A 12628-nucleotide genomic window follows, 5' to 3' on the forward strand; every position below is an offset into this window, starting at 1 on the left:
AGAGGAACGATACAAACACTCAGCTTTAATATTAGGATGTCTTTCTTTCTGTGTCCCCCTCATCTATTCCTCCGCCTCTCTTCTTCCCACAGGAGTTCTTGGAGCTGACGGTAGAGACTGATTCAGAGCAGCCCCTCCCTCCTCCTAAAGAAGTAGCCAGGAAACTGAGAGCTCTGGCAGTCCAGACTGTGCAGTCATGGCAAACGTCTTATGGTTCTGCTTATAAGAAGCTGGCACTGGGCTACAACTTCCTCAAACAAGTTAAAAAGGTGAGCGATGCAGAGATACAGAGTGACTTTTATTAACTGGAAACAACCCATGTGGTATGAGGCTAATGCAGAGGCCTCGGTTTGAATCCGCCACAAGACCCTGTACATGAGGAAAACACACTCATGAAACACACTGAAATAACATCTGAATTACATGTGAGAAGATCCACAGGCAGTATGATACAAACAACGAGGTAAAGGAGTGTTATTAGGAAGCGTTCTGTGTTCTGCTTATCGGATTTAGATTTCAGAACTCTCAGTATCAGCCTTAAAAATCCTCTAGAAGTTGGACTTTATGAAAAATAGAAGTGCACTACAGATTCTGGAAACTGCATGATGCTGGTGATCTGTACAGACATGTTAAAGAGCCATATGTTTACCAGCTGCAACAGTGACATTGTTTGGACCTTGTGAGTGAGGAACCACCATAAAGGCAGTTGTTCATCTTTGTGTGCATGGGTAGATTTACTATTTGAGAAGATACTCTCTAGTTTTTGTGATCAACAATGTGTACATGCTTTCAGGTGGACTTCCAGGACATTGAGGCGAGAACAGTAGCAGAGAGGACGAGGGAGGAGGAAAGACGGAGGAGAATGGAGAGGATCTACAAGGAGAAAGTAGAAGCAGCAGCTAAAGAAATGGAGGGTAAAACTACATCGTGTTATTCCTGCTTCTAGTTTTAATACCAATGTTTTTATTTCCATTATCAGAAACTGTTAAACACCCAAAGTCTCAGTGGTTTTGTTTGTAACTGGATCTTTACACATGGTGTTATTAATGTTTGGGCATTAAGACTTTTATACTGTTTCTTTGTTAGAGTTACAGCAGGAAATAGAAGCAACGCTGACAGAGATGGACTCGTGCATGAGGCTGCTTTTCCCAGATTTCAGCCCCATAGACATCCAAACAGCCAACAGCAGCCCCTCCAACTTGCAGCCAGCCACTAAGTGTCCTTCAGATGATGAGCAGCCCTGCTGCAGCAAAGACCTGAGGGCTGATGGCAGAGTGGGAAAGGTGCAAGAAAGAGATGAGAATACAGGAAGCATGGGAATGACAGAGGAAAACAGAAAGAACTGGAAGGAGAAAAGAGAGAGGGAAAAAACAAAGAAAAGGTCTGAAGGTACAGAAGGCAAGGATGGGGAGAAGCAGGAAATGGACAAAAGTAAGGAAGCTGAAAGGAGGGAAGTCATGGAGGTGGAGCAAGAAGAAGAGAGCGAGCAGGAGGAAAGTAATACAGACAATGAAGAAGAAGAGGCTGGTGATGAAGACTTTATCAGGAACTCAGGCCTCATATCTCACTCCTACAGTCTGGATCTGAACCTCAGTCCTGGTGCGTAGAACACACACATGTGGAAGCTTGACGTTGAAACTCCAGCGAAGAAAACAATAAATCACAGCAAAACCTTCGAACACACTACAAACGTTACTCCTGAAACAGCCTCTGGACATTATTAAGCTAATACATTTATACAGCGTACCTTATAAACGGGCAATTTAGAGTGTAGCATTCACACACTATCCAGTCTAACCACTTATTTGTAGGGCTGTGTGTCAGACTGCACTCAAAGTGGCAAAAGTAAATGCTGGTAATAAATTCATTGAAGACTGAGGCCTTTGGTCTGTTCAGTGAAATGAAGACGAGGGTTAGTGAGCATAAGAGATTTCCTGTCTGTGTAAAGCGCTCGATGTGTTACGTATGATTACAGTTCAGTCGTTAACATTCAGACATAACACAGTGCCTGTTTCACTTTCCACACTTGTTTTATTAAAGCCTGTAAACATGTGACTGCACCACAGATATGTTTGACTCTAATAGAACTCATGAAGGATGTTGCACTTGTGGCATTTCATATACAAATGTCTAAAGAATATCACGGGGCTCTTCTGAGTAGAGCAGCGGTGTCCAGGTAAATGGATCATGCTGTTTAATGAGAATCCTTCTCAAAACAGGCCTCTGATAGTCCTTCCTGTTAATGTGTTCGCACAGTCAGACGAGTGAGCGCGGTTTTTCTTCCAGGTCTTCACGTGAAGGAGACGGAGGATAACGAGCCGGTGGTTTCCACTGTGATAGACCTCCATAAACTCATAACAACCAAACATCTGCCAGCTGTGCAGGGCTGGGTTCAGGTAAGAACACACACACACACACACACACACACACACACACACACACACACACACACACACACACACACACACACACACACACACACCTTGTGTGTTTGTTATGGTGTTACATTCTTTTAAGACTCTCGAGTGCCTCTCTGCTAGCGCTGCATTAAACATGAAAATAAGCTTCTGAGCACTTGTTTCCATGTAAACAGAGGGTGAGATATTATTTTAGACATGCTTTAGTACTTTGAGAACATTGCTTCTTTTGATGTGTGTATATTTGTATCTTCTGCGTGTATGTAAGAATATATAAGGTTGCGGACAGAGAGAACGTAGTCAGCGTTTGTTGTGAGAGTTTGGAGAAAGTCTGTCTCTGTGCATTAACTGTGTTAAATACTGGTGTAAATACCTGCAGTGGCTCTGCTATCATACATCAATGTTCCTACATCAATGCTTAACCATGGTTTTGGAATCCATGATTATTTAGATTATTTCAAACCCGCTCCTGCTGGCTGACAGCGTGATTTCTATTGGTCACATTACTGAGGGCAGCCTGAGCAGCTGTCTGAGTATGTATGGATGGATGTATGTATGGATGGATGGATGGATGGATGGATGGATGGATGGATGGCCATCTTACCTATATCTCTGGTTTCCCTGTGTGTGCAGGTGTTCACCAAATCAGGTGCTGAGGAGCAGCTGTTGAGACGAGCACTTGACCTGAAGAGGTCTTTGGAAGCCACGCTGCAGAAACACAAAGAGCTTCACATCGACTACAAGGCCAGGGTCCGCAAAGTGGTGAGTTATAGCTAACGATACAGCTCGTAGTTAAGATTAGGCACGGGGCTCTGTTATTGTTAAATAATAAAAAAAAGTTGTTTGCTTACATTTAACATGTGTGAGCAGATTTATTTGGTGCTCGTATAGAAGATAACCAGTAGATGGCAGCATCCTATTGTAAATCAAATAGGGGAGCCTTCCATTACATAGGTGACAGTACAGGAGTGAGGACTCTGATAGAGCAGCTGCAGCTGATAACTGGCTGCCTCTCTGCAGTGACCGATGGAGAAAAGCTTCATGTTTCTCTAAATTCTGTTGCGTTCTCCTGCGGCAGCAACCTGAGTGTGTTTATAGAGGGACACTGATTCCTCAACCAGAACTCCCATTAAAATAAATTGCTTTTTAAAGGTTCTTTGTATTTGGAGAGAGAAGTTTAATGGAGTCCATAGAAGAATTTTCTGGAGTCAGCGCTGTCATCTCTGCTTCTTCGAGGACACTCAATATGTCATCAACTCCCTTTTAAAAAGTTTCACTTTTACATCCAGGAAGGGACATTTGGACTAAATTGGGTCCTTGTGTTTGTTTGGTTTTGCTGCACCTAACAAAGAATCAGGCTTGGCTACAGCTGTATATGTAGTAAAGCTGACTGAAGCCTCACTCTGTGCTATGTCAGCAGTACATGACAGAGAAATATGTTGTACGTAAAGGCTTTGAAGGTGATGTTTACTTTAGCCACTTCTTTGTTGTCTTGGCAATATGTTCTGGGTCATCCACCTATCACAGTTCTGACTGAGGGGAGGAGGTTCTCATCCATCATCATAATTTGTTTCTTTAGTTGAATCTATAAAAATGTCAAAGATGACACATTTCGATAGACACACAGCAGTATTTCTTTACTTTAAAGAGGCTTTAACAAGGTAATCCCTGAAGTGCTATTGGTAGAAAACTTGGAGTTCTTGTCGTAGTCTGCAGAGTGTCCTGACTGTGGCAACCCGAAAACAGTATGTGAAAGGCATGTTTTAACAGAAACGTTCATCGAACATCTGACCTGGGAGAGCCAGTAGCAACAGGCTTATGGAGCGATGAATCCAGACTCAAAATAAGGAGAAAGGTAGAAGACTGAGTGTCTGTAGTCATTGTAAAACATGCTGGAGGCTCTGTCATGGTTTCTGTCTGTAGTTCTTTCAGTGGTGCTGCATAATTTCCTTCGGGATTAATAAAGTATTCTGATTCTGATGTTGTCAAAACTATTTAAAGTACAACATACTGTCAGATTTGGATCCACCATGCAACGCCATCTGGGAAGCGTTTGCGTTGGCTTCATGATCCCAAACACACTGCTGGTGCAGTAGAAGCATACTGGGATAGAAAAGCTCACTATCAGTCATGGATTGGCCTCCCCACAGCCTGGATCGCGTGGGATCCATCTTCATAGACAGCAGATCAAAAGTTGGCCAACGTCGGAAGAAGATCTGTGCTGGGTGCAAATCCACCATCTGATCGGAGTTAGTTCTTCTCGTGTCTTTAATAATAATAGATTGCATTTGTATAGCGCTTTTTGAGACCCTCAAAACGCTTTACGATTCATTCACTCTCACATTCACACACTGGTGGAGGCAGCTACAGTTGTAGCCACAGCTGCCCTGGCGCCATATTGCACCATCGGCCCCTCTGGCCATCACCAGGAGGCAGTAGGTGAAGTGTGTTGCCCAAGGACACAACAACCGAGACTGTCCGAGCCGGGGCTCGAACCGGCAGCCTTCCGATCACAAGACGAACTGCCGACTCTTGAGCCACGGTCGCCCACATCTTCATCTGTTCCTTCTGGGTACTCTGGCTTCCTCCCATAATCCAGAGACATGCAGTTAGTAAGGTTAGATTAAATAGTGATTCTAAACTGTCCACAGGTGTGAATGTGAGTGCGACCTGTGCAGGGTCTCCCTGCCCTTCCCCGTTCCTATGACAGACTCTAGCTCCATTATGACCCTGGATTGGAGAAGAAAACGGATCTAGCCCAGACTCTGTTCACTTTCTTTCCCTCAGACATTTTTATTGAATTTTATGCATCAATTTTACAAAAGACAAATTGAACAACATGCTGTTTTCTTTTTGTAGAACGTACAACAACATGAGACGTACATTCCTGACTCTGTTCACTTTTAACAGCTGATGGCTGATATCAATGAAAGCTGTGCATTAGTCCCAGAAGGGCTCTAGCTTCCATCAACACAGCTTCACATGCTTCACCACGAGCCATGATACTCTATGACTCAGTCAGTCAGGACTATTTTGGGAAATGTTAGTAAGTGGTGTCTTACGTAGTCTAGTCTAGTCTCACATTGTACCTCCAGGGCTTGTAGCTAACGTGCAACTATCTCTAAAGGGTTAGCCAGTGACAGAGCAGGTAAGAGTGAAAATGTGCGCGCACACATTGTGTGAAAGTGTGACTTTAATTGTGTACGTGTGGAGTTTATATGCACAGTTAACCACAGATTAGTGCACACACTTTGAACGAGACCCATCGCTGCCCTTCTGTCATGTAGATGCTCTTCAGGGATTTATTGTAAACTTTTTGCACTGTGCAAGGGTCCCTTTGGGTCCAATCATATAAATGTGGTCAGTGCTGGTGCTGTGGGGTTGCCACTAACTTCTCGCAGCTGCACATCTGCAACATTGCTAGCGTGCAGCGTACTATGAGGACAAGCCTTGTTGTGTCTGCGTCCGTGTCACCAAGCGAGCGCATCATCATTGTTTTTTGTTTTGATGTGCAAGGCTATAAAATATCCTCCTCCTTTTTTCTTCTTTGAACGTCTTTCCTGCGTGGGCTTCCAAGTCTCATGAGAGATCGAGATAGCAAGGATGGAAATATTAATAGTAGAGACATTTGGGAGAGGTGAGATAGTAGTGAGGTACAGCCATAATGCATAATGCATTAGAGGAGAGAGGAGAAATTGGGGAGCAAGGGGGAGGATGTACCCATTCATTCACTTCACCACCGCTAATGTGCCCCGTGGCTTGATAGCTGATAGGTCTATCTCGCTGCCTCTGTATCTGACTTGGGATCGCCACTCTGCTGCTGTTTGAGCAGGAGGGGCAGGAGAAGCGGCCCCTCCGACCAGCGGAAATGTCATTTCACGAGAGCTCTGCTTCATATTATTTGAAGCGGTTTAATGATGAACAGTTGCTGTTTTAGAGATGCTTACAACATGCTTGAAGTGCAGATAGTTTCTAAAAGGGGAAAAAGAGGCAAATCCTAGAGAATCACTGCAGGCTGCCATTATCAAAGGACCGACAAATGCAAAGTACATTACATGTTTGGGAAAAAAAAGGCATAAAATTTGTAGAGTCTGAATCCATCTTTAGCTGAACAGAGTGGCACAGTGACAGTGACAGAGCGCCGGGCGTCTTACTCTGCCTGGTTATCACTGTCAGGGACCAGTCTGCTGCACCAGCAGGCCCAGCACTGTGATAACCACACAACTTACAGCCCCTTTATCATAATTAGCTTTTCCTTTTTAACCTTAAAAGGCCTTCCATTACTGGGTCCTTCTCTGTCGGGTGGCTGACACACCACGCGATTGGTTTCTCTCACAGCGGGCCTCTCAATATAGTCTCCCATAACGGGTGAACTGCAGAGAAGGAAGAGCAGCTTTATGGAGGCAGATAGAGCTGCTGGTTTAAATAATGAGAAAAGAGAATCTAGGAGGGTGGAGTCAATTCAAATTCAAATTTTATTTGTCACATGCACAGTCATACACGGTACGATGTGCTTAGACAACTGCTCGTGACCTAAAGAGAAAAAGACTATGAATAAGATAGGAAATAAATATGAAAATTAAAAAGGGTAAATTTAACTAGGAAGGAATAAAATAAAATATAAAAATTAAAGTTGAAAATAAAATAACTGTACAACAAGATACACAAATACACAGTATAGAAATATATAAGAATGTATGAAGAAATATATATATATATATATATATATATATATATATATATATATATATATATACACATACATACATACATACATACATACATACATACATACATACATATACATACATACTAAAAAACACCCAGCACACCCCTGCGGGCGGTTTATCCTTCAAGCTCGGGTCCTCTACCAGAGGCCTGGGAGCTTGAGGGTCCTGCAGTATCTTAGCTGTTCCCAGGACTGCGCTCTTCTGGACAGAGATCTCCGATGTTATTCCCGGGATCTGCTGGAGCCACTCGCCTAGCTTGGGAGTCACCGCACCTAGTGCTCCGATTACCACGGGGACCACCATTACCTTCACCCTCCACATCCTCTCGAGCTCTTCTCTGAGCCCTTGGTATTTCTCCAGCTTCTCGTGTTCCTTCTTCCTGATATTGCTGTCATTCGGAACCGCTACATCGATCACTACGGCCGTCTTCTTCTGTTTGTCTACCACCACTATGTCCGGTTGGTTAGCCACCACCATTTTGTCCGTCTGTATCTGGAAGTCCCACAGGATCTTAGCTCGGTCATTCTCCACCACCCTTGGGGCATCTCCCATTTTGACCTCGGGACTTCCAGGTTATACTCGGCACAGATGTTCCTGTACACTATGCCGGCCACTTGGTTATGGCGTTCCATGTATGCCTTGCCTGCTAGCATCTTGCACCCTGCTGTTATGTGCTGGATTGTCTCTGGGGCATCTTTACACAGCCTGCACCTGGGGTCTTGCCTGGTGTGATAGACCCCAGCCTCTATGGATCTTGTACTCAGAGCTTGTTCTTGTGCTGCCATGATTAGTGCCTCTGTGCTGTCTTTCAGTCCAGCTTTGTCCAGCCACTGGTAGGATTTCTGGATATCAGCCACCTCCTCTATCTGCCGGTGGTACATACCGTGCAGGGGCCTGTCCTTCCATGATGGTTCCTCGTCTCCCTCCTCTTTCTTGGGTTTCTGCTGCCTGAGGTATTCACTGAGCACTCGGTCAGTTGGGGCCATCTTCCCAATGTATTCTTGGATGTTCGTTGTCTCATCCTGGACTGTGGTGCTGACACTCACCAGTCCCCGGCCCCCTTCCTTCCGCTTAGCGTACAGCCTCAGGGTGCTGGACTTGGGGTGAAACCCTCCATGCATGGTAAGGAGCTTTCTTGTCTTTATGTCAGTGGCTTCTATCTCCTCCTTTGGCCAGCCTATTACCCCAGCAGGGGTACCTGATCACGGGCAGGGCGTACGTGTTGATGGCCCGGATCTTGTTCTTACCATTCAGCTGACTCCTCAGGACTTGCCTGACCCTCTGCAGGTACTTGGTGGTTGCAGCCTTTTCTAGCGGCCTCTTCATGGTTCCCATTCGCCTGCGGGATCCCCAGGTACTTGTAACTGTCCTCTATGTCTGCAATGTTGCCTTCTGGTAGTTCAATCCCCTCAGTTCTGACTACCTTCCCTCTCTTTGTTACCATCCGACTACACTTCTCCAGTCCGAACGACATTCCAATGTCATTGCTGTATAGCCTGGTAGTGTGGATCAGTGAATCGATGTCTCGTTCACCTCTTGGTATACAGCTTGATGTCATCCATGTACAGGAGGTGGCTGACAACTGCTCCGTTCCGTAGTCGGTATCCGTAGCCAGTCTTGTTAATGATCTCACTGAGGGGGTTCAGGCCTATGCAGAACAGCAGTGGGGACAGAGCATCTCCTTGGTAGATCCCGCACTTGATGGTGACTTGCGCTATGGGCTTGGAGTTGGCCTCTAGTGTTGTACGCCACATCCCCATTGAGTTCCTGATGAAGGCTCTTAGGGTCCCATTGATCTTGTACAATTCTAGGCATTCCAGTATCCAGCTGTGGGGCATTGAGTCATAGGCCTTCTTGTAATCAATCCAGGCAGTGCACAGGTTGGTCAGTCTGGTCTTGCAGTCTCGGCTGACTGTTCTGTCTACCAGTAGCTGGTGTTTTGCGCCTCTGGTATTGGGTGTGTGGGTGTGTGTGTATGTATGTATGTATGTATGTATGTATGTATGTATGTATGTATGTATATATATATATATATATATATATATATATATATATATATATATATATATATATATATATATATATATATATATATATATATATATAAATAACAGCAGCTGTACAAGTATTAAATGGAAATGAAGAAATATAGTGTCCAGTGTTGTGCAATCCACATGTGTAAGTGTCTTGTGCAGTGCAAATATGCTTAAAGTGATTTAAGTGATGACCACGCATCCAATCGAATTAGTGTAAACAGTGTCGAGTGGATGGGAAGCAAAAGTAAAGGGTGTGGGGGGAAATGGCCCTGTGAAGCTGTAGGCTTTCATGCCAATAATCCCACAGATGCAGTTGGGCGCACTCACGTTGCACCACGTTGCTCTGCTGTTGCACCTTACACCGAGACTCCTGCTATTACTTAATTCGTTTGTAGCATCCAAGAGCTTCCTGTTAGCTTTGTTCAGAATGCTGCTACCTCTGCGAGCAATGTTATCACAATAGATTTGTGCGTCCAGACAATCTGAACCTTTTTCTATAGTTTTCCACGGTGACGGCGGACTCTGTAACTATTATATAATATAATGTAACTACGTTGGTGATGCAGCGCTGCAGGATTTGTTGGTGTCTGGAGCTGAACAATGAAAACTGCAGTTCCTTGAATGGCCACTTTAGGCTGAATAAATAACATCAGGATAGTGAGTCAAATGGAAACGCGTGCATCTCTAAATATATGCTATATTCTTTCTTTTTGAATGATCATTTCGACCCTTTTTTAAATTTGTCCTTTATCCATTGATGGAATTTTTCTTTGTTGTGTCAGTTGCACGTGCTTCCTGTCTGCTGATGAAGGCTGTGACATGAAAAAGACAAAGAAAATCCCATTTATTTGATGCTGTGATCAACAGCAGACGACACTCTTTGGTTTAATATTGTTACATTGAAGGTTTGAGGCTGGTGCTGTTCAGCTAGTAAAAGCTTTTTTGTGTTTCGTGTGGAGGACTTTAAGCATTTTAGCGCTGTCTCCTGCAGCGTCTTCTACAGGAGGCTGCATACTTTTTAGAAGAGCGGCTGCTTGAAATGCATTTTCAGTAAGAGCTATGAGATGTGAATCCTATATGCATCTGTCGAACCCCGCAAACTGAAAACGTGGGCTAATGTTTAGGAAAGGATAAGACACGCGGACTTATTTAACACATATCTGTTTTTAAGACTATATTCAGTCATTCCGGCTCCATTCATACAGGCCAGGGCCTTGTTTACTGCTGATAACCCATCTTATCACAGCACAATGGATATGGCCGCCTGTTTCTCACTGGAGATAAACAAAGAAAGACTATCTCTCTATTCTCTTCCAACCCTCCCTCTTTCTCATGCGTACATCCATTCTCTGAATGGACCGGCTTCTCTCAGTTCTATACATAATATAGACACCAAATATACTTGTCTCAGTACCTTTGGGAATTTGCCTGCTCGATTCGGCCAAAAAGGTTTCATATAAATCCTTAGAACTTCGCATCCAGCCTTCATTGTTGTTCATTCATTTGTGGCCAGTCAGAAAACTGTCGGCTCGGTTGATTGGATCATCTGTGCACATAACATGCATTTAAAAAATGGACGTAGCCAGTTTGCGAAGTCTCGTCTTTTACGTGGAGCCAAATGGACAAAGGGGTGAAGTACGCGCTACTTCAGGCTTATTAGAATCATTTAATGCAAAATGACTGCAGTTGCAGGTGATAGGGTACATTGCACAAACTCCTAAGAAGCCCATTGAAAGTTGGTATACCAGCTCAAAGCGAACTTGCTGTAAATGTGATTAGAATTTGGTGATTCAGACCCTGGATGTCACAATTCTCTAAATATGAGTGGATGGAAATGGATGGTTCTGCTACTGGAGTATAATGCTGTGAATCAGAGTGGGCACAAGTCTGGTTCATCAGGATCTCTGATAGTATGAAAGAGGAAGGGTTTCCAAATTGGAAATGATGGATGGCACTGGGATAGTCACGGTCCACCACTGACCAAAGGACCAAACCAGGCTCCGTAGCCCGGTCCTTCTTTGAAAGGTTTTTCTGGACATTTTAATTTGTCTCGCCAAAGCTTCAGTAGTTTTACTAGTAAAATAGAATAGCAGGGTAATTTCACTATGGTAGTAGGTGACAGTGGATAATAATGACTGTTTTGATCACAGATTGAGACGGGCTGGGAGGGGGAAATGAACTAGACAGCTGAAAATAAGCTCACTGACAGGGGAAGGTTTGAGAAGCTCCAGGCTGGCTAATAGACCTGCCAGGCTAGGTTAGTGAAATAAGATGTCACCTTATACATCATATAAGCTGACTGCTCTCCAGAGACAAAGGCTGCGTGTGTGTGTTTGTGTGTGTGTGGTGTGTGTGTGTGTGTGGTGTGTGTGGTGTGTGTGTGTGGTGTGGTGAGGGTAATGGGGGTAAAGCAGCAGAGAAGAGACTACAGAGAGAGGGAGTGCAAAGCTTTTTGTCATTAGAGTGGATCCCATGGGATCCTTCTAGGTAGTAATGAATAGAAGTGCAAGATGGTAATAGAGATGTGGGATGTTGTGGCAAATCAAGCCCTGAATAGGTCAGGCTCCACTGCGAGCTTTAGGCCTAATTAGTTTGTAAATATGTTGAAATCAATCAGAGGCAGCAGACCTTGGGTCTCCTCAACAAAGCAAAGATGGAAAAAGGAATATCTTGTAACAGTGGTAATAATTGAAGCAGGGTCTCACAGATGGGTTACTTACAGGTTTATAAGTAAACGTAATCAATGGTTAAAATAGCAAAGATGGCGGCTGACCCACCCCTGCCTCCAGGCCAGGTGGGAAACGTATGATGTAGTCCACAAACTCCAGAAGGGAAAGGTGATAAAATGGCTCTGTGTCAGTTTTGGGCTGAAAAGTAGAAGCGCAGAGTTACAGAGCAGCAGCCGTCCCCACGCGCATGCCTCAGCTTCTAATATCTGCACAGATGTGCGCACGTAATTTATGCGCGATATTGCGAGGAAGATGACTGTATGTTTAGAAAAGCATTTGTGTATGATGTGTTCATTAAGCTAACTGTTTCTCGCTTGCCCTCTCTTAAAGCAAATGCCTTGTGATAATGGCGGCATTAGAGCCAGTCGGTATTCCCGAAAGACATTTTCCATTTCGGCCTCAAATGTACAATGAAATTATCTCGTCGGCGAGTGTGTGCATAGCCTGCCGGAGAGCTATATATAATGTCTGCACGGGCAGCGTTTTAGGGCTTTCTCGCCTCCTCGTTTCTCGTCTCCTCTCCTCCTTCCTTCTCCCCTTCGCTTCCTCCTGCTCTCTCTGTTCTCGCCCTCCATGTGTGTCTGTGTGCTGGTTAACCTGCCCCTCCCCTCTCTGCCATACACCTGACTTATGGCTGTGCAGTAATAATTTGCCAGGCCTTGGCAGGCTGAGTGTACATTAGCATATAAATAGCAGATGCACTGAGTGCCCATCAC

At 44.4% G+C, this 12628-nt stretch overlaps 1 protein-coding gene across 2 annotated transcripts in view; it reads left to right on the forward strand.

The window, feature by feature from the left end:
* The window catches only part of LOC120720494 (UV-stimulated scaffold protein A-like), a 31167-nt gene that overhangs the window by 3972 nt on the left and 14567 nt on the right, over positions 1-12628 (forward strand). Inside the window, exons 4-8 of one of the 2 annotated variants that reach the window (XM_040010219.1) lie at positions 93-269; positions 794-914; positions 1087-1599; positions 2287-2396; positions 3051-4771. In XM_040010219.1, the coding sequence (XP_039866153.1) occupies positions 93-269; positions 794-914; positions 1087-1599; positions 2287-2396; positions 3051-3194 (1065 nt within the window). In that variant the 3' untranslated portion in view covers positions 3195-4771. Of the gene's footprint in view, positions 1-92; positions 270-793; positions 915-1086; positions 2177-2286; positions 2397-3050; positions 4772-12628 lie in introns of those variants that run through there. The other variant, XR_005692960.1, reaches the window with a different exon arrangement.

Source organism: Simochromis diagramma, unplaced genomic scaffold (assembly GCF_900408965.1).
Source record: "Simochromis diagramma unplaced genomic scaffold, fSimDia1.1 OVJJ01000585.1, whole genome shotgun sequence".
NCBI lineage: Eukaryota > Metazoa > Chordata > Actinopteri > Cichliformes > Cichlidae > Simochromis > Simochromis diagramma.